The sequence below is a fragment of the Erpetoichthys calabaricus genome, chromosome 8 (genome assembly GCF_900747795.2).
Source record: "Erpetoichthys calabaricus chromosome 8, fErpCal1.3, whole genome shotgun sequence".
Classification (NCBI taxonomy): domain Eukaryota; kingdom Metazoa; phylum Chordata; class Cladistia; order Polypteriformes; family Polypteridae; genus Erpetoichthys; species Erpetoichthys calabaricus.
This window is the reverse complement of record NC_041401.2, coordinates 192,969-214,190: the sequence shown is the minus strand read 5'-3', so window position 1 is coordinate 214,190 and position 21,222 is coordinate 192,969. Positions and strand designations below refer to the sequence as shown.

The 21,222-nt window shown below is 44.0% G+C and overlaps 1 protein-coding gene across 1 annotated transcript in view; it reads left to right on the top strand.

Moving 5' to 3' along the window:
* The window catches only part of LOC114655219 (collagen alpha-1(III) chain-like), a gene marked incomplete at its 5' end in the record, with an annotated part of 44,500 nt that extends 23,523 nt beyond the window's left edge, over positions 1-20,977 (top strand). Inside the window, 19 exons of the mRNA XM_051930444.1 lie at positions 1,373-1,426; positions 1,503-1,556; positions 1,642-1,695; positions 2,843-2,950; positions 3,042-3,095; positions 3,178-3,231; positions 5,692-5,853; positions 6,003-6,110; positions 9,030-9,137; positions 9,436-9,489; positions 9,589-9,696; positions 13,397-13,450; positions 13,541-13,648; positions 14,877-14,930; positions 15,176-15,283; positions 15,382-15,667; positions 19,040-19,227; positions 19,516-19,758; positions 20,292-20,977. Coding sequence (XP_051786404.1) covers positions 1,373-1,426; positions 1,503-1,556; positions 1,642-1,695; positions 2,843-2,950; positions 3,042-3,095; positions 3,178-3,231; positions 5,692-5,853; positions 6,003-6,110; positions 9,030-9,137; positions 9,436-9,489; positions 9,589-9,696; positions 13,397-13,450; positions 13,541-13,648; positions 14,877-14,930; positions 15,176-15,283; positions 15,382-15,667; positions 19,040-19,227; positions 19,516-19,758; positions 20,292-20,438 — 2,106 coding nt within the window. The remainder of the gene's footprint in view (positions 1-1,372; positions 1,427-1,502; positions 1,557-1,641; positions 1,696-2,842; positions 2,951-3,041; positions 3,096-3,177; positions 3,232-5,691; positions 5,854-6,002; positions 6,111-9,029; positions 9,138-9,435; positions 9,490-9,588; positions 9,697-13,396; positions 13,451-13,540; positions 13,649-14,876; positions 14,931-15,175; positions 15,284-15,381; positions 15,668-19,039; positions 19,228-19,515; positions 19,759-20,291) is intronic.
* Between the last annotated feature and the right edge of the window lie 245 nt (positions 20,978-21,222).

The window sequence follows — 21,222 nt, the reverse complement described above, 5'->3', positions numbered from 1 at the left end:
CCAGACCTGAGGTCACCAGGGCACAAAATGGCGTTGTGGCAGAATGCAAAATAAAAATAAAAATGAAGAAAACCTGGAGAGTCTAACAAACTTGAAAGATCAGTCGTGTAGACGTTCATATTGAGGTCTTGTGAGAATCGATGTCACAAGAAGGCTAAAGTCAGCAAGCAGAAACCTTCAACTTCTCGTTCAAGAAGAGCTGCGTACCTCCTTCAAACTGATTCAAAATTCAAGCAAAGAACATTTACAACTGAAATAAGATGGTGACTGCAGTGTCACAAATTGGAGTGATGCCAGTCAGAATGACATCCTGACTAAAACACAATAAATAAAAAGATGGAACACCTGCTCAAATTCCAGAGGTCTCAAACGTCTGTAGGCCTGAGTGACAGCGAGTCAGCTTAAAATGGAGTCTGTGACATCACACGCTGCCATAAGAGGAACACGTCTGCCTCGGCTGCTGCTGCTGTTACTGTCATACGATGGCAGGATTGCCAAACACACAAAATCTCAAAAAACAGTAAGCGGTGCGGTGAGGCGAGGCCAACACAATCGGACCACAAGGCCATGTGAAGAAGTCCACAGCAACCTTTAAAATGAAGAAGGACGAGGGGGTTCAGTAGGGAACTGAAAGTGCCGGGGAGGTGACTGGGGGGCTGCACACATCCCGCGTGTTACGTTACTGACATCGTAAAGACTGTGAAATTAAATTAACAGACATTAAAACTGCTATCTACGACATGGCTGAATTGTTTATGAGATATGGAGAAACATTTCATTCATGTCTGAGACGTTTTGAAAAAATGAATTAAAATCAGATTGTTTGTTAAACTAGAGAAGCTTGAGAGTGTGACTTCTGTAAAATGACAATGTGACCTTTGAGATATTAAGTAAGTGACAGTAATTCAAAAACTGTCCAGAGATTGTGCCAAGGTTTATTGTACAGTATTAGTAAACAATTACAGAAAATGTACTAAAGACAAGATTGTATACAAAATACACACAGAAACTGCATATGAGCGTCATCTCCATAACATCGATAATGAGGAAATCTGCTGAAAAGCTCGATCGGCCCTCCACCACTTCCAGCACCTTCCACTGCAGTTTGACATCCCCAGCAGCAGATGCCACAACACAAGGATGAGTGCGGCTGCAATTTCCCAAAAAGCATTTCCTCCTTTAATACAAAATGACACAAATCTGACCAAACGCATGACTTAGAAGAGGAGTTTCACTGCTGTAAAATTCATATGGACGTGTATATGAGAAGTGCAAAACGGCCAAGTGATGAATAAGCCAGGCGAGCTCTTAGCTTTTAAAGAGTTTGTGGGAAAGCTTAGCATTTCAAGAGTTTCTTTTGTCTTTTCTGCAGGGTCCTGTAGGTCCCATTGGTCCTCCTGGTCCCAATGGTCCTTCTGGTGAGAAGGTGAGTTGAGATACAAAGCCAGGCTAATGTGTGTGACCACCACATGATGGGCTCAGTTTTGACTTTTTTCTCTCAGGGTGAAGTAGGCCCTGCTGGTGGTCCCGGACCTGTTGGTGGTCGAGGCCCCCCTGTAAGTCTCTCTCATATTGCCTTCAAGATGATTGTCTCATGTACTTTTTCTCCTCTTTTAAAATCTCTGAGTTTGTCATCCTCAGGGAGAACGTGGAGAACCTGGATCTACTGGACCGGCTGGCTTCCCTGGAACACCAGTATGTTTAAAATTGAAGTGTTTTATGTAAAGGAACCCCTGTTGTGGTGTCACATGCTTCCTCTTATCACCCTTCTGTCTAGTGCTAGATGGATTACTGCATTTGTGAACTCATTACAGTTTCATCTCCAGTTCATTTTATCAAAGCTTTTCTTGTTATTTGTAATATAAAACGCGACTGTCCCATGGTGTTATGGAAGGTGAATTATATTCTTTCTGGAGTAGCTGATACACCACCAGTGTAGTGCAGGACGTCACGATGAGCGGATCGCTAGACAGCCCAGTCCTGTCATAAGTGACTCCAAATGCTGCTGTCAGAGTAGTTGGGATGATCGTAAATCTGCATATATCTCATAAATCACAAAAGATCTTAACTTACAACATCCCCAGAACTTATGACCTAGTGAGGCAGGAGCTTTGTGGCATTGTTTCAATTCCTGATATATTTTAGACAATATTAATCTGGATTGTGTGTCCAGTATGTAGTTTTCACCTGAATTAGATGAAAAATGAGCATCACAAACAAACGAATTTCACTCCATTTAACATGAACTCTGTGGCAACTGAAAGAAGTAAAGTGCTACCAATACTCTTCTCTGCACTCGTTTGAGTGTTGATGAAGAATGAAGGACGTGAGGCAAATTCATTTTTACAAAGATCAGAACATGTAAATAGAAAAATATGTGAGTGGTGGGGACTCCATACTGAGAGAAGAGCTGATCAAAGTGCCAACGCCATATCACTATCAACATCTCTTAAGGCGGAGATGGCAAATGGAACAAAGTCAATGCAATGGAGGGATGGCTGGAGTGCTGAGCTGTCCTGTGGTGGATCTGCAGGCAGAGGCGTCTCCTCCTTCTCATGTTTCCTGCATTGGTGTCACATTTGAGTGTGAGAATCACAATCTGGTTACAGGAGAACTGATGATAATTACTGACGTCTGGAGAAAAGAGCACACATTCTTCTTCTTTTCTCTGCACATCTGACCGGAGAGGTGCAGTTGGCGCACTTTCCCCTTCTTTCCGTTGTCTCAAACTACTAACACCAATATATTTTCTTATCTGAGTGTGCACCCCACGTGTCTCCTCTCAGGGACTGCCTGCTGTTTGTGACAAGGACGGTTCTTTGTGTTCATTTTTTGAAAATAGGGGCTAAGTGGTGAGCCTGGAGGAAAAGGAGAGAGAGGCCCCAGTGGAGAAAGAGGAGCACCTGGACTGTCAGGAAATCCGGGACCACCTGGTGTCGCTGGGCCAGCGGTAATGAGTCCCTGGGGCTCATGGGAGTGCTTGTCTTTCATAAGTGTCTTTGCCCAGCAATAAGTGTTAATACATTTCTGGATTATTTCAGGGTCTACATGGTCCTGCTGGAGAGAAAGGCGGCATTGGACCTCCTGGAGGCCTTGTATGTATTTCCTCTATAGGTGGGGTGTGTGAGTTTGTCACTCTCTTTACACAGACTTACTGTGCTTTGTTTCCCTTTCTAGGGACCCCCTGGCATGTCAGGTCCTCGTGGAAGCAATGGCCTACCCGGTCCAAATGTACGTAACAAGCCCTCCGCCTAACGCATGTAAAGAATAAAGCGCAGTGCGGTCATGGCGTCTCCAGAAGGCTTGCAGACATGTTTAGTGGCAAAGTTTAGAGAAGAACACATCCACGTGGTAGAATCGAAGAGGGACAGTAATGATGATGATGGCCAAGCTTGTACTGCAGAGCGATTTACTAAAAGCATCATGGTGGTCTAAACTGCCTAATTAGCCACTCGAGTCAGAGTCCTCGAGGGTCTCAGTCCAAAGCTCAGGAGTCCTGGAGCTGAACAATTGTCCAACCACAGCAGTCTTATTAATCCCTCCAACGTTCAGAAAAGTAGCATCTTGTAATAATGACGTGTGCTCCGGCTAAAGCTGTTTAAGGCTTCGTATTTCAGAGCCTGGGTGCCAACGTAGAGCCCTGAATGTAACGTGGTAGTGACCTCGAATGAACTGAAAACGACAAACACAACCATCTGATCTGAGCAGCCCCTCAGTGAATTCCGTTCTGCTTGAAACAAATTCATAAAGGAGCTGCCCTGCATGGCCTCCATTTTCTTGAGATTGCCAAGCTAGAATAAGCAGTAATGGAAGGGCAGGCCTGGCACCGCAGCTAGAATGGCGGGGGTTCTTTCACCCTGCTGGATGGACAGCAGAGTCTGTGGGACGACAGCTGTTATGATTGGTGTTTTTCATTAATTGTTTTATGAGATTTCCTCAAGTCTTATGCACAAAGTATGCAACTGTTTTGGGGTTTTACTAGCTGAAGAACTCCATTCTAGACTTTTTAATCTAGAAGGGTTTTTCATAAAAGTTAAATAATCTTACCATTATACTGTGACGCCATTTTGTTTAATTATGGGTACCACCATTTTGAGAGATTAGCATTATCAGTTCCTATGGTAACACCACTGGTGCGACAGGATAAAGTTCAGCGCTTGTGTTTCTGAGGCATTCGAGATTAGGATAATAGCAACGTCGGTGTGTGAAGAAAGTCCCTGATTAGCGAACTGTCTTTCAGTATTAATTGAATACTCCAGTTTATTAAAATGTTAACGACACTTAATGCTTCATAGTGATGGCCAAGAAAAAAAATTGATGTCATGCGTTCATGCACAATGGAGGTTTATGATTCAACAATCACAGCATGTGACCAACGTAGGATAACAACAAAGAGTATCAAAAACGTCCATGAAACACTCCCGTGTCACTCATGTCGCATTAATCCTCATTCGAAACGCTTTTACTAAAATAGTTTCAAATAAACCACTTCCAGAAAAGGAAGAGACGCACACACACACATATGCAAATATTTTCAGGTTCTTACATTTTGTCACAAGCCAATAATGTGGAGCACTGAGTGACAACACAAGTGTGTCCTTCAGCACGTCACACCACCAAAGCCATTTCATCTGCTGGAGGACTTCTAGTGAGGAGCAAAACAGGCACATTTGGTTCACACGCAGTTTTGAAAGATGACACAAACATTCATTTTGCATGCACTTTGTATCTGTGAAAGACAAATTAATACAAACTAAATAAAAATAGCTTCTGGTTGTTAAAGAATGAGCCCTCATTTCCAGTACTGCATTTTGTTATGTAATGGAGGTGACGCGCTGCTCTCCGGCCACATCACTTCTCTTCTGTGGCTCTCGTTCACACGCTGCAGTCAAGCGCAGCTCATTTTTAAAAATGTGACAGGCTGCGTGTTTTACGCACTAAATGGACCCCATTGTGCACATTCCTGGGTCTTCCTCACAGACGAAGGCACTATATAGGAAGCCCTCCTCTTGCCGTTACCTGGCAGCTGCCTTTTCCTGATTTGTGATTTCTGCACACTCCGGACACAGTGGAACTTCACCTTTAGGACTGTGATCATAACTGGCAAACTGGGCATCAGCCCACCTGAACAAGCACAACGCACACCTCACCAGTGACTACATGTGACTTTTGTTCCACTAGAGATCTTTATTTAAGTATTAAATGACAGAAAGAATACTTGGAATTACTGCAGGACAAGGCTTCCAGACAGAAACTAAACAGCTTTCTTCATGTGACTATGACACACATTTTGCTGGCTATAAAACCATTTTTGCGAAACTTTTTGCAAAGCAAATCTCTAACATTTCTCTGTGAATGTAATTCTGAGTGACTCATCACTAATTGTTTTATTGTCCAAACTTTTTGTGACTGCAGAGAAACCAAACAGATCTACAACAGGTTTGTTTTAGTGGCTTTATGTTCCAGTTTGTACCCATCAGTAAGACCCTAACCCCATACACATTGCTCAGTCTGCCGCCTCTGATGCCAACTGGCAGCCACTAGACACAGTTTTACATGGCCCTGCAGTCTGTGTGTCATGAAGAATCAAATGTACTGGCACTGCACCTGAGCCCAGAGAAGGTGGCAGCGGAGCAGAAGTACGACCATCTGCTTTACAATGACTTGCTGTTGTCCTTTCTTCTGTTAAAGGGAAACCCTGGCCCCCCTGGACCAACAGGTAACCTCGGTAAGCCAGGACCGCCTGGACCTGCTGGCAATGCTGGGCCTCCTGGAGGACCTGGCTCATCCGGACCAAAAGGAGAAGCTGGTAATCCTGGAGAAAGGGGCGATGCCGGACCTAAAGGAGAGCCAGTAAGTGACGTTTCAGTAGTGGGGGCTCTTTGCTGTAGTGATAGGCCAGATGGACATGCAGTAATGGCAGTTGGCCATCAAAGGGTGTTTCAGTCTTTGTCTTGCCAATGTTCTCTGGGTTTCTCAAATTGTCTTTTCCTTTCTTATAGGGTCCAGCAGGACCTGGTGGACCTCCCGGCCCCTCTGGGATTCTGGGACGTCCTGGACTGCCCGGTTCTAGAGGTCCTGTTGGTATGCAAGGCTCAGTTGGCCCTCCGGTAAGTGAAGTGTTCTGGAGAATTCCACCCTTGACTCTAATGAGGTATTTGCTGCCTTCTTTATGTGTAGTTCAAGCACTTTCCAAATGTGCCACCAAATACCACGACAGGGATGCACATTTTGTCCTCTCTTAGGAGTAGACGGAAAAGCATTTTATCAAGTTTCCTAAATTAGGAAATTATTCCTAACTTCACCACGATTTAGCGTGAGCTCTCCTGACTTTCTAGCAGCTGCCAGAAGGTGGCGATCAGGCAGAGGTTTTCATCCCAGGAAAGGTGAATATTTCAGAAATGCTGGACAACAAAGAACTCACAACGAACCTGTAAAAGTACATCAGTTTGACAGAGAGGGGATGAAATTTGTAATATTCTAATATTCTTGCACATTATGTGATTGTGCCATCTAAAAGGTGAAGCCATTTGCTGTCAGATGATATTAAAGTGAAGGCAGCTTTGCAATAGTAAGGCTTTGGGAATGTCACAACCAGACATTTCTTGAATTTTGAATGCCCCTACAACACACAAAGCAATGTTCAGATCATACATTTGCCCACCATGCCACCCGTGGTAATGTTAAAGCAAGCTGCATTCATGCCAATTTGTATGCACCCTAACATCACTTCCCCAAATGTGGATGAGCACCAATATGTCAGTCCCAAGTGATATAACAGCATCAACACACGGGTGGTCTTGGATGAAAACTGTCTTGTAGCAGCCAGCAGATTGCCTGAAAACAGAGGGGTCCGGATGGATGATTGACAGCCAGATGTCACAAAGTTATGCTGAGCTCCGCATCCCACAAACCCCTGGGACATTCGTGTTACACTTTACCAGCAGAGAAGGTCCAATAAGGATAAGTAAAGCCACGCAGAAGGTTCGTGGGGATTGTGGACTGTGGCAGATGATCAGGGCACTGAAATAGTGAGAGAGACGTCAGAAACAGCGCAGTTGTTCAAAAATGGGCCTGAGGTTAAACACATCGCTGTCCTAGTAAGGCTTTTATTGCAATTCTTCAGAGTAATTCACTTGACAAATACGGGCACAGATCTGTGCCACTGTTGTAACAAATACCTTTGCACATGTGCTGTGGGTTTATTTTTGGTTCTGAATTACCAGAAATCCATCCCTGTGGTTTATTTTCGGGTTTAAGATGAACCGAATAAGTAACTCTTTGTGACAGTCTTGTTTTCGATAGTCATGTGACTGCGACTGTCAAGCGTGACATACAAACACCACTGCTGTTCATTTGTCCCTCGTCCCGCGTCCCTCGGTGGATTCTATGTTTTCAAGTTTGTTAGTGTAGTTGGCTGAATTCTAAGTAGGCCGTTGTGTGAGGACTGAGTTTTGGTTTGTCGTCTTTGCTAAGTTTCCACTTCATGGTGTATTTTGCTCGGCCCGATTCTCATCTACCTTATTTTGTTTATGGCTTCTGTCTGTTTTTGACAAATGTCTTGTCTGATGTTTATCAGCTCATATTTATGTTTCTCACAAATATCTTCAGAGAGCTATTTGTGTCATTAACAGCTGCAACTAAAATTCAAAATATGCCAACCAAGAACCCAACCTTAAAGTCAAGAGAACCACTAAACTTCAGGAAGTGCTGGAGAGCAGAATGAGCCTGATGCCCACTAAAACTTGGACATTTGTTTAGTTTTTCCTCAACATTTTCATTTTTATCTGTTCACTTTATCATTTTTCTCAGTTTCCCTAAGTTGTAATTTATAGTTTCACTTTCGTTTTGTATTGGTATTGTGTCTGGGATATTTGCACTGTATCTACTCTTCATCATTATTTTCTGGGTATTATGCATATCAGTAGCCAGGATGTGATGGCCAGCTGAAAGAGGCTTTAATAATTGCAACATGGGATGTCACAAGCCAGACTCTGCCCAAGATTGTGCATATTTGATGAAAGTCGTTCCCCATGTGATCTTCAGAAAGACTTTCGAACATTAAAAGATTAGGAAGAATTAGACGAGAACAGGCCTTTCAGCCCAACAAAGCTTGCCACTTAATCCTTCTAAAATCACCTCAAGTCGAGGTTTGAAGTCCCTAAAGTCCTCTTCTCCGCCACACTACTTGGTCACTGATTCCAGGTGTCTGTGGTTCTCTTCCTAACGTTTGTGTGAAATTTACCCTTCACAAGTTTCCAGCTGTGTCCCCGTGTTCTTGATGAACTCATTTTAAATCACTGGACTCATTCCCTTCATAATTTTAAACACTTCACTCAGGTCTTCTCTTCATCTCCTTTTGTCTAAACGGTAAAGGCTCAGCTCTTTGAATCCTTCTTCATAAGCCATCCCCTGTAGCTCTGGAATGAGCTGAGTTGCTCTTCTCTGGACCTTCTCTAGCGCTGCTATGTCTTTATGAAGACCATAAACTGCACCCAGGACTCCAGATGAGGCCTCACCAGTGTGTTATAAAGCTTGAGCAGAACCTCCTGGGACTTGTACTCCACACATCAAGGTGCTATATAACCTGACATTCTGTTAATGGCGTCTGAACACTATCTGTCAAGTGATAGCGTAGAGTCCACTAAGACTCCTAAATCTTTCACATAAGGTGGACCTCCCATTGTGTATTCAAACCTCACATTTTTACTTCCTATGTGTAATTCTTTACATTTACTGACATTACATTTCCACAAATCTGCCCAAGCCAGTCTGCTGTCCAAGTCCCTCTGTGATGATTCAGTGGATTTTTGATTGTCTGCCCGTCCACCCAGTTTGGTATCATCTGCAAACTTAACCACTTTATCAAATGCTTTAATGAAAGTCCAGGTAAATAATCTCATCTGCTCCACTTTGATGGTATCCATTTGTTGCCTCCTCATAGAATTCCAGCATGTTAATAAAACACAACCTCCCTCATCTTTTCAGCATGGGTTTTGAATAATAAACTCTTTTAATGTCTTCTACAGGGACAAGATGGAAAGCCAGGAAGTGCCGGGAGTCAAGGAGAACGTGGCAGTCCAGGATCACCTGGACCCCCAGGAACGAGTGGACACCCTGGTGAACCTGGAAAAGATGTAAGTATCTAAGTCATTGGAGGTTGACCCCCAATGTAAGTGGATGGTCTGGTGGGAATGTGCTGGCCCCTTGCTCATGGAGCAGGACACGTAAATGCTCCACCTGTAGACTTTATGAAGATGGCTAACAGGTTTGATTCTTGCAGCTGAAAGCTTTCCCCCAGGACAGCTGCACACTTTTTTCAGAACTTTTTTACTGACGACTGTCTTGGCTGACCTTACAAGTCTGTTTGTCTTGGGTTTGGGGCTGAGGGTGGGTTTAAGCTTTGCCCTTTACGCCTCTCCTTGCTCTTCACAGGGTAGTCCAGGTTCAGAAGGTTCCCCCGGTAGAGACGGCTTCTCAGGACCAAAGGTATTTCATGCCATTTCAGTTCTTTAATACAGCAGAAGTGCTTTGGGTTTGAAGGACTAGGTGACCATAATAGTAACTGGAATTCTGTTCTGTCTTCAGGGAGACAAAGGTGAAGCAGGAAATCCTGGAAACAATGGTCCACCAGGACACCCAGGCCCCCCGGGACAACCAGGACAATCTGGAAAAAATGGTGAAAGAGGAGAAAATGTAATTTGAGTTTATTGCAGATTTCTTCTTCCTTTCTGTGTATCCATGCGTCTCTTTTGTCTTTTCTGCTTTCATTTTAAATTGTTTCTTGCTTCCCATTTGGTGTTTCTTATATCACAGAATTTGATTCTGTCAGTGAAACACAATTTTGTTTTTGTTTTGAAGGAATTCAGTGATTCTTACATTTTACTGCACTGCCATTTTGTTTTTTATGGGCGCCGCTCACTCTGTGGTCTAATTGTCTACTGTTTCTAACACTTTGGCACACAGAGGCGACTGGACGTGCATGACATGTGACATGACTGTCACAAACGTATGAAGGTCAGCGTCGGTCACTTCTTCATCATCTGAAATTGCAGATAAATCGACGAACCTTCTTGTGTAGTCCCTTGTGATTTAGGGCTCCGGTTGTCAATCGTTTTGATTTTCGTTGAGTGCCTTGGTTTATGAAGTTCCTGCTATAGACTTTTCACCCATTTTTTCTACTGCATGTTATGTTCTACTTCCTTATTCATGTCAGCATTTGGGCAGAAGGATGGCTCATGGACAATACGTCGGTGCTGTAAGCTCAGGCTTCATTCACTTCTAGCGTGAACTTTGTGTATTGCCACCTGATCCATTAACACATACATTTATGACTGCTGCACCCCACATAGTCCAGACAAAAAATAATAACACCTTTCATATGCTGCAGAAATATTCAAATAGGAATAAATCATAAAACTGTATTGAAGCCAATAGCTCAAATTCAACTTCTGTTCCTTAATCAGCACAAGAAATGAACAGACAAATTAGGATTCATCACAAAACAAATTAGATTAGATTTGATAAAATGTATTAATACTGAGGGGAAATTCAAATGAATACAGCGACAGAAGCATAAAAACAAGGATACAAACTCACAGGACAAATAATACAGCCAATCACGCAGTGGCGGACCGTGCATTTCACACCTAACCCTAACCCTAACCCTAACCCTAATTTATGGTTATAAAAACCATCTTAATATGCAGAAATACAGTATGAAGAGCCGTTGCATCGCAGATAGATAACTCCTGTAGCCACAATAAATGCCTTTACTGAATAGACAAACCCGGGGTGAACAAGTTCCTTTCTACTGTAGCTACAGCCCGCGACACACATAAAAAACATCAATAATAACTCATAAACTTGCAATATTATTTAGGAAAATCGCAACATTTTACTCACCAAAAATTCAGATTATTTGTAAACAAAATCCATCCTCCTCTCTTTCCTCAAAAACAGTTCAATTACTCTGTCGTACAGATTATCCGTGCGCTTCAGTTCCATCATGAAGTCCCTTTCTTTCGCCATCGAAGCTAATGCTGAAAGTCAAACCTGCCCTGTCGTATTTCTGGCATAAGTTTTAATTCACTTTAGGGCTGAAAATGTCCACTTGACAGAAGCAGTGGACACGGGAATGCTCCCCGCCAAACATACCAATGTGTACAGCTGCCCTATGATGCTCTCATTCAGATTTTTCTATTACACCATCCTATCCAATCAACGGGTCTGAATACGGTGACGTTGCCGTACGCCTGCTAGAGGGCCCAAGTGACACCAACTCAAAATCTGATTGGTTGAAGCAACGGTTTAATCGACATTTATTTTGTGTTAAAGGGCCTGCAGAACGGATTGTGAAGGCCTCCGGGCAGACGTCATTGACTTTGACCCTGCCTGGCAACAAATGATGGCTGAAATGTGATTGGTTAAATACTTAAATACGAAAAAACATGTCTGGAAGCAGCACAACCATCGGAAAAGCTATGAAAGGAAGCGGACAGACTATTTGGAATTATATAATAAGTATTCATGGACAAAATATAATTAACATCAGTTTGTGATTCAGATATTTGTTTAGGCCAGCAGAGAAGGCCTTGCAGGCCCTGACGGCCCGCCACTGCAATCACGCAATAAATAAATACATTTAAAGAGTACATTTAAGCTTTGAATGGACTGATAGCAGTGGGCAGAAAAGACCCCCAGAGTTTCGGTGGTGGAATGAGCCTGTGGCTTAAAGTGCTCCATTCAGCGCCTCCTAGAGGGGATTTTCTATGATGGCATCTAATTTTGCCACCTCCCTCTTTTCCTAAAAAGCTTCCAGTGTGTCCACAGCTCATCCTGAGATGGTGCAGGCCTTCCTTGTAACTTTGTTTAGTCTTTGTGCTTCTTTTGAGCTCAAGCTGCTTACCCCAGGAGACCCCAGCGTAGAACACCACACTGGCTACTATGGACTGGCACAACACTTCCATCAGCTTGCTGCACACATCAGAACACCAGAGTCTCCTCAGGATGTCCAGTCTGCTCTGGCCCTGCTTGTCCGGTGTTTCACAATAAGCAGTTTGCTCCATTAGCACATTTGCCCGTCTCTTCTGCACCACATCTTTTGCGATTTCACAAATGTGAAGTCACATGCAAAATGACTTTCTGGAGGGTGTAGAAAAGGTGCTATATAGGCGCCTGACCCGGCACAGAACAACACAGAGGCACATATAAAACACAAGGACTTTTATTTTCTTCTTCACCCGTGGGCGCACATCTTCCCCGTAACCCACAGAAAATACACAGTCCCAAAAGCACTCCTTTTCCACACAACAACAATAACGCTCTTTTCTCCTCTCCCACCACTCCTCCGCAAGCTTAGTCCTCCTCCTCCCGACCCTGGCTCCTCGAGTGGTGGTGGCTGGCCCTTTTTATACCCCACCCGGAAGCGTTCCAGGTGCTTGACCACCTGGTCCTAATTGCATTTCCGGGTGGGGCTGCAGACTCCATGCAGCTCCCCCTAGCGGCCATCTGAGCCCCCAACCAGGCTGTGGAGGACTCCATCTCCCATGGAGCCATGCGCCAGGTTGGGGAATCATCGTCCGCCAGGGAGGCTGCCACCAAGCGTCCTGGGGGAGGTATTGAAGTGTCCATGGCTGCTCCCCCAGAACAGATGCAGCAGGGGCGTCCCTGCCGGGCATGGGACCCGGCTGTCCATCACAAGGGATTACATCTTGCTTGAAGAAGGGGCCTGAGTTGCCTCGAAAGCTTGCATATTGTAATCTTTTTAGTTAGCCAATCAAAGGTGTCATTTTGCTTGGCTTTTCTCTACATTCATAATGGCTAACACGGTACAACACCCTCGTACTGGAGGGATGTCACTAAACGGTATGTCAAATGAAAGTCTGCTGATGGACTTGTCACTGTTTGCTGATCCTGATTGTTATACATCATGTGATTAAGTTAAAACGATGATTCACTATTGTAGGAGAGCACGGTTTTCATTCATTGTGGACATTGCTGTTTTTTTTACTGGTTCATTACGGCTCATCAGCCCTGAAATAAAGACGTCACCTTTTAGCTCATGTAGCGACTTTCCAGCCTGTTTAATTTCATTTTGAGTTTTTTCAGTTTCTTCCTCTGGGATTTCTTTTTTATTGTCTCATTTCTCTCCATTTTTAAAGATTGTGACTCTTTCTCCCATTGTTTTTCTTTTTGGGGGCTCTGTTTCCCCCTTTGCAGAAGTGGACCGTATATAGCGTCTTTTGCACTTTTGCGTTACAAGGCAGGTCCTATTAGAGCACCAAGTCTTTCCAGTGAAAGTCGCTTTAGGCTTTGGTTTTTGACCACATACAGTAGGCTGTTTTAAAGTGGATCATGGGGTGGGACATTCACTTTTACTTCTTTCTCCTTCTAGGGCTCACCTGGATCTGCTGGGTCCCCAGGACCTGCTGGAATCCCTGGCCGTGCAGTAAGTGACCAGTCCAGCATATTTCACAATCAGTAAAAAGCTGTCAAATCAAATCTCCTGATGCTTATAATTTAATTTTACCTCATAAAGGGTCCTCAGGGTCCCCGTGGAGACAAAGGAGAAAGTGGTACATCTGGAGAGAAGGGCATTAAGGGTCACAGAGGCTTCCCCGGAACACCTGGCATACCTGGACCACCGGTAAGTTGAACATGTTATGAGTTTGGAAATCTGAAATGTGCAGAATCTTCTTTGATATGGAGGTTTTGAATATTAGTTCAGACATGTCATCCATTGGTGTTGCTACCACACATGGTGTCATTTGCCACCTGCATTTAAAGTTAAACTTTGTTGTGTTTCCTAGTGAGGATCTTACTAAGAAGTCAGGACTTTTGTATTCACCTCCACTTTGATGAGTGCTTAGCAGTTTGGTTCAGACGTTGTGGTGTTAATGGATTTCCTGGTTTAGACCTTTGCTTGTTTACTTGACTCTCGTTATTCTCTCTGAGCTATTAAGGCAGAACGTGATGCACATGGAGACGCTGAGTGGAGGGGCACAGAAAGACTGGGATGTCTGGAGCCGTAGCTCTGAACACCTCTCAGTGTCTCCCTGACTCCCCAGCTGACTTGTGTTCTTCTCCGTCTTATTCCTGCATTGGCTGATCTTCACTAGCCTGTTAGAAATTCAAATAGTGTGGTGGAGGGGATGACTTTAGCAAATTAGGTGGATAGAATTGGTGACCTTTGTTGGGCTCAATGATCTAAAGTTTTCTGCTGCTTTATCTTTTTAAGAACACTTTGTGGTTTGACCCCCTCAGGTGTGTTGGCTGAAGTCTTCAACGTCCAACCGGAGCACTTTGTTTAGGTTTGAGGCCCAGCATTTGTTTAGCTTTAGATTTTCTTTTTGTGTCAATCCCTTGCTTTTTAATTTGAAGTTCTGCCCTTCTGGTTTGTTATCAGACTTACGTTCATCTTGCACACACATTGCCGGTCCTCAGTCTCTCACAAGCACAATAAACGAATCGGTTTACAGTGTGCTGTATTCTTATATTACTGCTGGGTCATAACAGTTTGCATCCTTTAATGTATCAAAATGACCGTGACGCTTCCCGTCTGTTTGACCAGCAATACAATTTTAGGAAAGCCCATGTGTTTGAAGCCCCGTCATAGGAAAGCGACAGGCCTACTGAAGGAGAAAGCAGCCCCCTTATTCCACATTTTAATCAAAAAGCAATGGCAAAAAGGTCAGGATGCTGCCTTGATGGTTTCAGGCCGTGTCATTTTTCAGTTTTTCCAAGAAGAAGTAACAAGAAGACAGGAGTTGGGAGACGATTAGGGAGGAGTGAGTAAGCCATTGAAGTTAGTCGGGGCTAAAATACACAATGGGAGGCTTAACGCTGCTCATTTTACAATATGCTTTCTTTCAAAGGGACATTCAGGCGAGCCTGGAGCAGCTGGAAATCCTGGAGTTATGGGCCCAAGGGTGAGTAGAACAAAGCAGCAGCCAGAAAATATTGACTTGAAGTGCCATAAGCTACTTTGTCTGCCTTGAGGGACATTTTAAGCACCCTCAAGTTCCTGCTTCTCATCCTTCATTGTAATTGTTCTTGTAAAAACGTTTGTCCAGATTGGTAGGATGTGACTGGAACTGCACTGATATGACAAATCTGGTGTGCCTACCTGCTGGCACCACAACAACAAATAGTAAGAGTGTCTTTCTACCAACAGGGCCCTCCCGGCTCCACCGGAAGTCCCGGCAAGGATGGCGTAAGTGGTCACCCCGGTCCAATTGGACCTCCAGGACCAAGAGGACAACGGGGAGACAGTGGCCCCTCAGTAAGTGACACTAAGGCACAAGAAAAAGTTTTTGCTCAATCAGAGTTTGTAAAGTTTTCAGATATGAGAACATTCATTTAACCTAATTCATTTTAAAGGGACCATCTGGGAATTCAGGCCCTCCAGGACCGCCAGGTCTCCCAGGCCCACCAGGTCCCTGTTGTGGCGATTCAACAGGCCCAGGTGGTGAGAAAGGACAAGACTGGATGCCATACATGGTTGGAGACCAGAACACTGAGGCAGCGACCACCCTGGCCCAGATCACTACAGCCCTGAAGAACATCAACACGCAAATTGAGAACATCCTGACTCCCGATGGATCAAGGAAGAACCCTGCTCGTAGCTGTCGCGACCTCAGATTCTGCCACCCAGAGTTTAAAAACGGTACTCCACCTTTTATTTCTATTTCTCAGAAAGCTATAAAGCTGCACAAAAGATGAATGTTGCATTCTCCTCCACATAATCATCCTGGGGCAGTACAGATGGCACATCTGCCTGTATAGTCCAGTAAGAAATGCTGTAATGTGTGTTGCTAAGCCTTAGACTTCCTTTAAGTGTTTCCCCATGAAGTCTCAGCACTCACTTAAACTTGGCCGGGTTTATACTTCACACATGCGCCTGTGGACGCTACTGCTAGGCCAGCGGTGTGCTGTTAATACTTTATGCTTATACTTTATGTAAATCTGGAAGATTCCAACCAGATGGCAGTGTGAGAAATTATAACAGTGAGGAAAGAACATTCAGCTTCGCTGTCTTGTGAATTTCCCAAAACATCCTTTAAATTCCCGGGACACCCTGACTGTCTCTGAAAAGGATGGATGTTTAATGATTACATCCAGTAATCCAGGGACGCGCCCACTCCAGCTAGCATTGGGTAGAAACAATCCCTGGACAGGGCATCAGCTCATCGCCAGGTGAACACAAGCTCACACACATCCATTAGCGTCATTTTAGTGTCACCAAATCCACAAACCTGCATGTCCTTGGAAGGAAACCACAGCACAGTGTGGAAACCCACCAGGAAAATGCACTGTGAACTCCTGGCAGGGACCACCAGTGACCTGCTTTGCCACTGTGCCACCCCCACATGCGCCATTATCAACAGTATTCATTATTGAAATTAAGTTAACAACTTACCTGTAAAATATAACATACATAGTTTAATGCATTCCATCATGAAAGTGATATCAAGTTGAAATCTAAGGATTCTACATGTGAATATCATAAAAGTAATGTGTTCTGTGTGCCAGTCGCTGCCTGCCGCTGCTGTCAGCCCCAGAAGAACGTAGCGATTGACAACTGAGTCGGTTTTAAGACACCGTATATGACGGTCTACTTTAATGACAAAATAAACTACGAGATTAAAGTTGAAATTTAGAGATTAAAGTCAAAATTTTTCGTCACCCTGTCCCTAATTTGTTTTTTTCTCAATGGTTCAAATACACTTCTGTACATTCTGATGCTGTTGCAAAGGTGCAAAAAAAAAAAAAAAACACGGCACAGAAGATGGTATGTGAGACCTTTAAAATGTATTGCGTCATTGCAATGGCGAATATGCGACACGTGTATTGCCAATGTGAGAAATGGGTGAAGAAAAGCATTTATGTCAGCATTTAAGTCTGATGATTTGCTTCACCACATCAAACCATTCATCAAACACTGAAGTACGCACATTGATCCTGTAGGATCTGCAAAGCGGCCTGCTGTCACGTGTTGATAGAGGAGCTCTGACGTCACGTTCCCGCACTGCTGGTACTTAAACTCGATCACGCGTCTTAATTTCTGAGGACGTGCTCAGAGGATGTGTCAAATGAATGCTGGGACGTGTTTGTGTACGTGTTGTGAGCGTGAACTATAAAGGGCCCCTCATTTGTACGGGCGTTCACTCATGGAGGTTGGAGGAAGCTCATGCAAGGCTGCATCGTGACCCCATTGGTTGTGACTCATGACACTAATGTAATTTGACAGTTCACTGCATCCCCATTTCTGTAGCTAAGGTCGCTCTGAAGATTTGCTGGATCAGTTTCTATCTTACGACTAGCCAACTACATTAAATAAAGTACAAACATGCGATGATGCCAGGAATTGTAACTGCTGGCCAATGGCCCTTAGTATGTCTTCTTTGATGATCCATTCATGATGTTTCTCAGAAGAAATCTCACACAGTCAAGGTTTTCTTTTGCCACAACTTGACTAATTTGTCCTCCTCCTCAAGCGTCCAGGAATTGCCGTCAAGCCTGTGACAACATAAGCGCAAGGTTGCTACCTGATTGCTGAGTGGAAACTTAAAGGCCAGAAGTGGCTCTCATGACATCTCATACCTGACCAACTCTAGCTGACTGACCTTCAGTGAGTTTTGTGCCATTTTGGAGTCCACAACTTGACCCTTCTAAATCTTTGTACATATCCTGTGTTGTCTCATTATAGATCAGTCCATTATGGAGAACACAGTGATGGTGTTTGTTAATTGAGAGTGGCAGAGGTTTTTAATTATGTCGATTAACAGACAGCACCAAGGCACCTGAAGCAAGAATTTATTGCTATAAATAAAGAGGTTAAAACACGCTGGTGTTTACTCAAAACTAAATTCTGTCAGCAAAGTCAATGCCTTTGAATCAAATGAGCTCCATATATCATTTGTGCCACTCACACTTTTATAAAATACCTCTGGTGACGTCCACACCACAGCAGCAAATGTGGTCACAGGTATGCAAAGTCTCACCGATGGTAAAGTCAAATAGATTACTAAATATCAAACATTTATTAACAGCAAAGCAAAACTAAAGCAGCACACCCACAGAAATGTGACCAGATGAAGGCCCTGGACATGTCAGTCAGCGGGCACCACCAGTGTGCAAACTGGCCACCTGCCTCACAACTTGCAGGTCCAGAATATTTTTGTTTTGTATCCCTGATTATTGTCAATGAAAAGAGGAGGCGAAGGTCAGAGACAAGAACAAAGAGCACACGTTGTGATGGCCTTGGGAACGGCAAGCAGAAATGTGTACAGCATGTGGAAATGTGCGGGCAACGACACTTCAGAAAGACACTTACATTTTTTACTTAGCAGACACTTTTATCCAAAGTGACTTACAAAACAGAAATAACTAGACTCACTCGATCGCTAAATTTGTAAGGGTTATAAAACGTGGAGCAAGTTAGAGTTGGCTGTCCCCCAGCCTCACATTGTGTAGCGGCCACTCGCTCGGTCTCGTTGATCAGTGCCATGTCTTGGATAGCTTGATGACTGTCGGTGAATCTTCAGATGGCATCTCTGACTTTCATCAGGCTGCCTTGCACTCCAGCCTATGCAGATCTCAGGGTTTTCCAGAGTGGTCTTCTGTGTGGCATTCATCTGCGCCTAATCTAGTTTGCTTCATTCATGAGTAAGAAAAAGAGAAGTTGTTAGATGAAAATAAATTGAAATTCAGTTGGAAAGAAAAAGATTTGTGCATCATGTGATCATTCAGAATTGCAGAATTGCTGCCTTGAGCCCCACTATTGGAAATGAAAGGGACATCTAGATGACCATGTCCTGGAAGTCCAGCATTCAAACCCAGATGATAAAACAATGCTACATATGTGAAGACTCTGTGCCTGCCTTTGGGAAAGGGGTGCACTATATAAGATTAATCTGAAATCTGACAAAACTCAAACGGTGACGGACCCTCTCTTTTAATTCCAATTCAGACATTTTCAAATTTCACAGTTAGTTGCCCCTGCTTCATGCACTGAGACTGTTATTCTGTTCCCTAGGTGAATATTGGATTGACCCCAACCAGGGATGCAAGATGGATGCTATCAAAGTATTTTGTAACATGGAAACTGGTGAGACGTGTGTCAATGCCACCATTAGCAGTATTCAGCGGAAGAACTGGTGGAGCAGCAGCGTCAAATCCAAGAAGGCAGTCTGGTTTGGAGAGTCCATGAGTGGTGGATTCCAGGTGAGCACTTCTTGCTAGGGTTCAATATATGACTGCAGGTCAGGGCTACAAAGGGAGCTGGACCGCTTCATGTTAATTTGTGGTTTAAAGTCACTGATGAGGAGTTTGTCCCTCTCTCAGCCACTGCATGTCCTCCATGAGACGTTGTCAGCAGCAGCAGGAATCAGACACAGGTCACTTGAATCAAGGCTGCTGATTTAGTTGGCTCCTTGTGATGATCTTTCTACTCTTTGCTACCCCCCCAACTTTGCTGTATGTTATCACTGCCACTCTTCCTCCACTTTGCAGTTCAACTATGGGGACCCTGATCTTCCAGAAGGCAGTGCAGAGGTTCAGCTGGCATTCCTCCGCATTTTATCCACTTCAGCCCACCAGGAGATCACCTACCATTGCAAGAACAGCATTGCATACATGGACGCTGAGAATGGCAACGTGAAGAAGGCGGTCAAGCTGCTCAGCTTCGCCGATGCTGAGATTAAGGCTGAAGGTGTGAGCAGGCTGACCTACAACGTCCTGGAAGACGGCTGCACTGTGAGTCATAGCTTCCATCCTTTCTTGTTTCTGAATTTCTTTATTCATTTTTTTTGGTTTTAGAAATTTTTCCTGTACTTGTTGTCATTTTTCTTTATTAACCATTGGCGGTTCTATTGTTATTTATTGTGTGCATTTTGTCATTTCTCTTAATATTTAATAATTTGGTTTGCTTTTCCTGCAATGCTGCTTTGCTTGCTGGGTTTGGTGCTCCTGGAAGTCATTCAATGTGTTGTCACCAGCATGGCTCCATTTATACTGGCAGCACACTGTCACAATGTCCGAGATTCTGGATGACCTAACAGACCTTACCTCAAGGGCCCAGCAACTTAGTATTCTGGATCTTGATTGGCCATTTATAACTTTCAACAACGCCTTTGTTTTGTGTTCTGCCTTTGGCAACTCAGTTTTTGATTTCTGACTGGAGACTTTCTGCCTGATTTCATCTCCCTGTCCCTTAGTATTCACATCTGCCACATTTACTTATTTGGTTTCAAGCTTATAATTTCTTATCATCTAAATTGTCTCCACAGGAACACACTGGCAATTGGGGCAAGACAGTCTTTACATATAAAACACGGAGAACGCTACATCTTCCCATTGTCGACATTGCTCCTATGGATATCGGAAACCCAGATCAAGAATTTGGTGTGGACATCGGCCCCGCTTGCTTCTTGTAAATCAGCTCTCCGTGACTCTCTGAGGTTTACCGACGACGTTCTGCTGACAAATCTTCTATGACTGAAGTTTTTGCACAATGGTTTTCAATTGCTTTTACTCTTGTTGGTTTTGGACAATGTTACTGGTGCTACATGGTCTTAAGCAGCGATACTATTCTGAGCGGTGACAGTGGAGTGGACGTGAGATTCCAAGACAAAATTCCCAATGTATTGCTACCTCACCATGGACCGGGATGAGTTTGGGGAGCTGCGAGTCATGAATCACCTTGGCCGCCCGCCATATTGCTTTTAGCGGCGCTTCCTGATTCTTTTCTTGCTGGAGTGTAGGAGAACTGCACTGGTGCTAAAGAATTCCCATTGCCACAAACCCTGAGCAGATGAGAGTTCAGTCAGACACAACATCCCAGCCCGCTCAGGACCCTCCACCCGCCGACTCAGCCACCGCACACTGTAACGACATTACATTAGTTTGCTGTGATTCCAATCCTTTGTATATGTCAAACTCCTGGATCTGCTCATTAAAATGTTTTTTAAAATTCTGCTTGTCCAAATTTCATTTTTGTAATATAATAAAAAACCTGGGGGGATGGATGGATATGAATATGAAGATCAACTCAATGTCTCACACACAGTGTGGTGCAGCAGCTAAGGCCCAAGTCTGTGGGTTCAGCTCCCATCTGTGCCTCTCTGTGGGACATCAGACAGGTCACGTCACTGTCACGAGCTCCCCCTGCATCTAGTGAGTGGATCACATAAAGACATCGGGCAAACATAAAAACAGAAA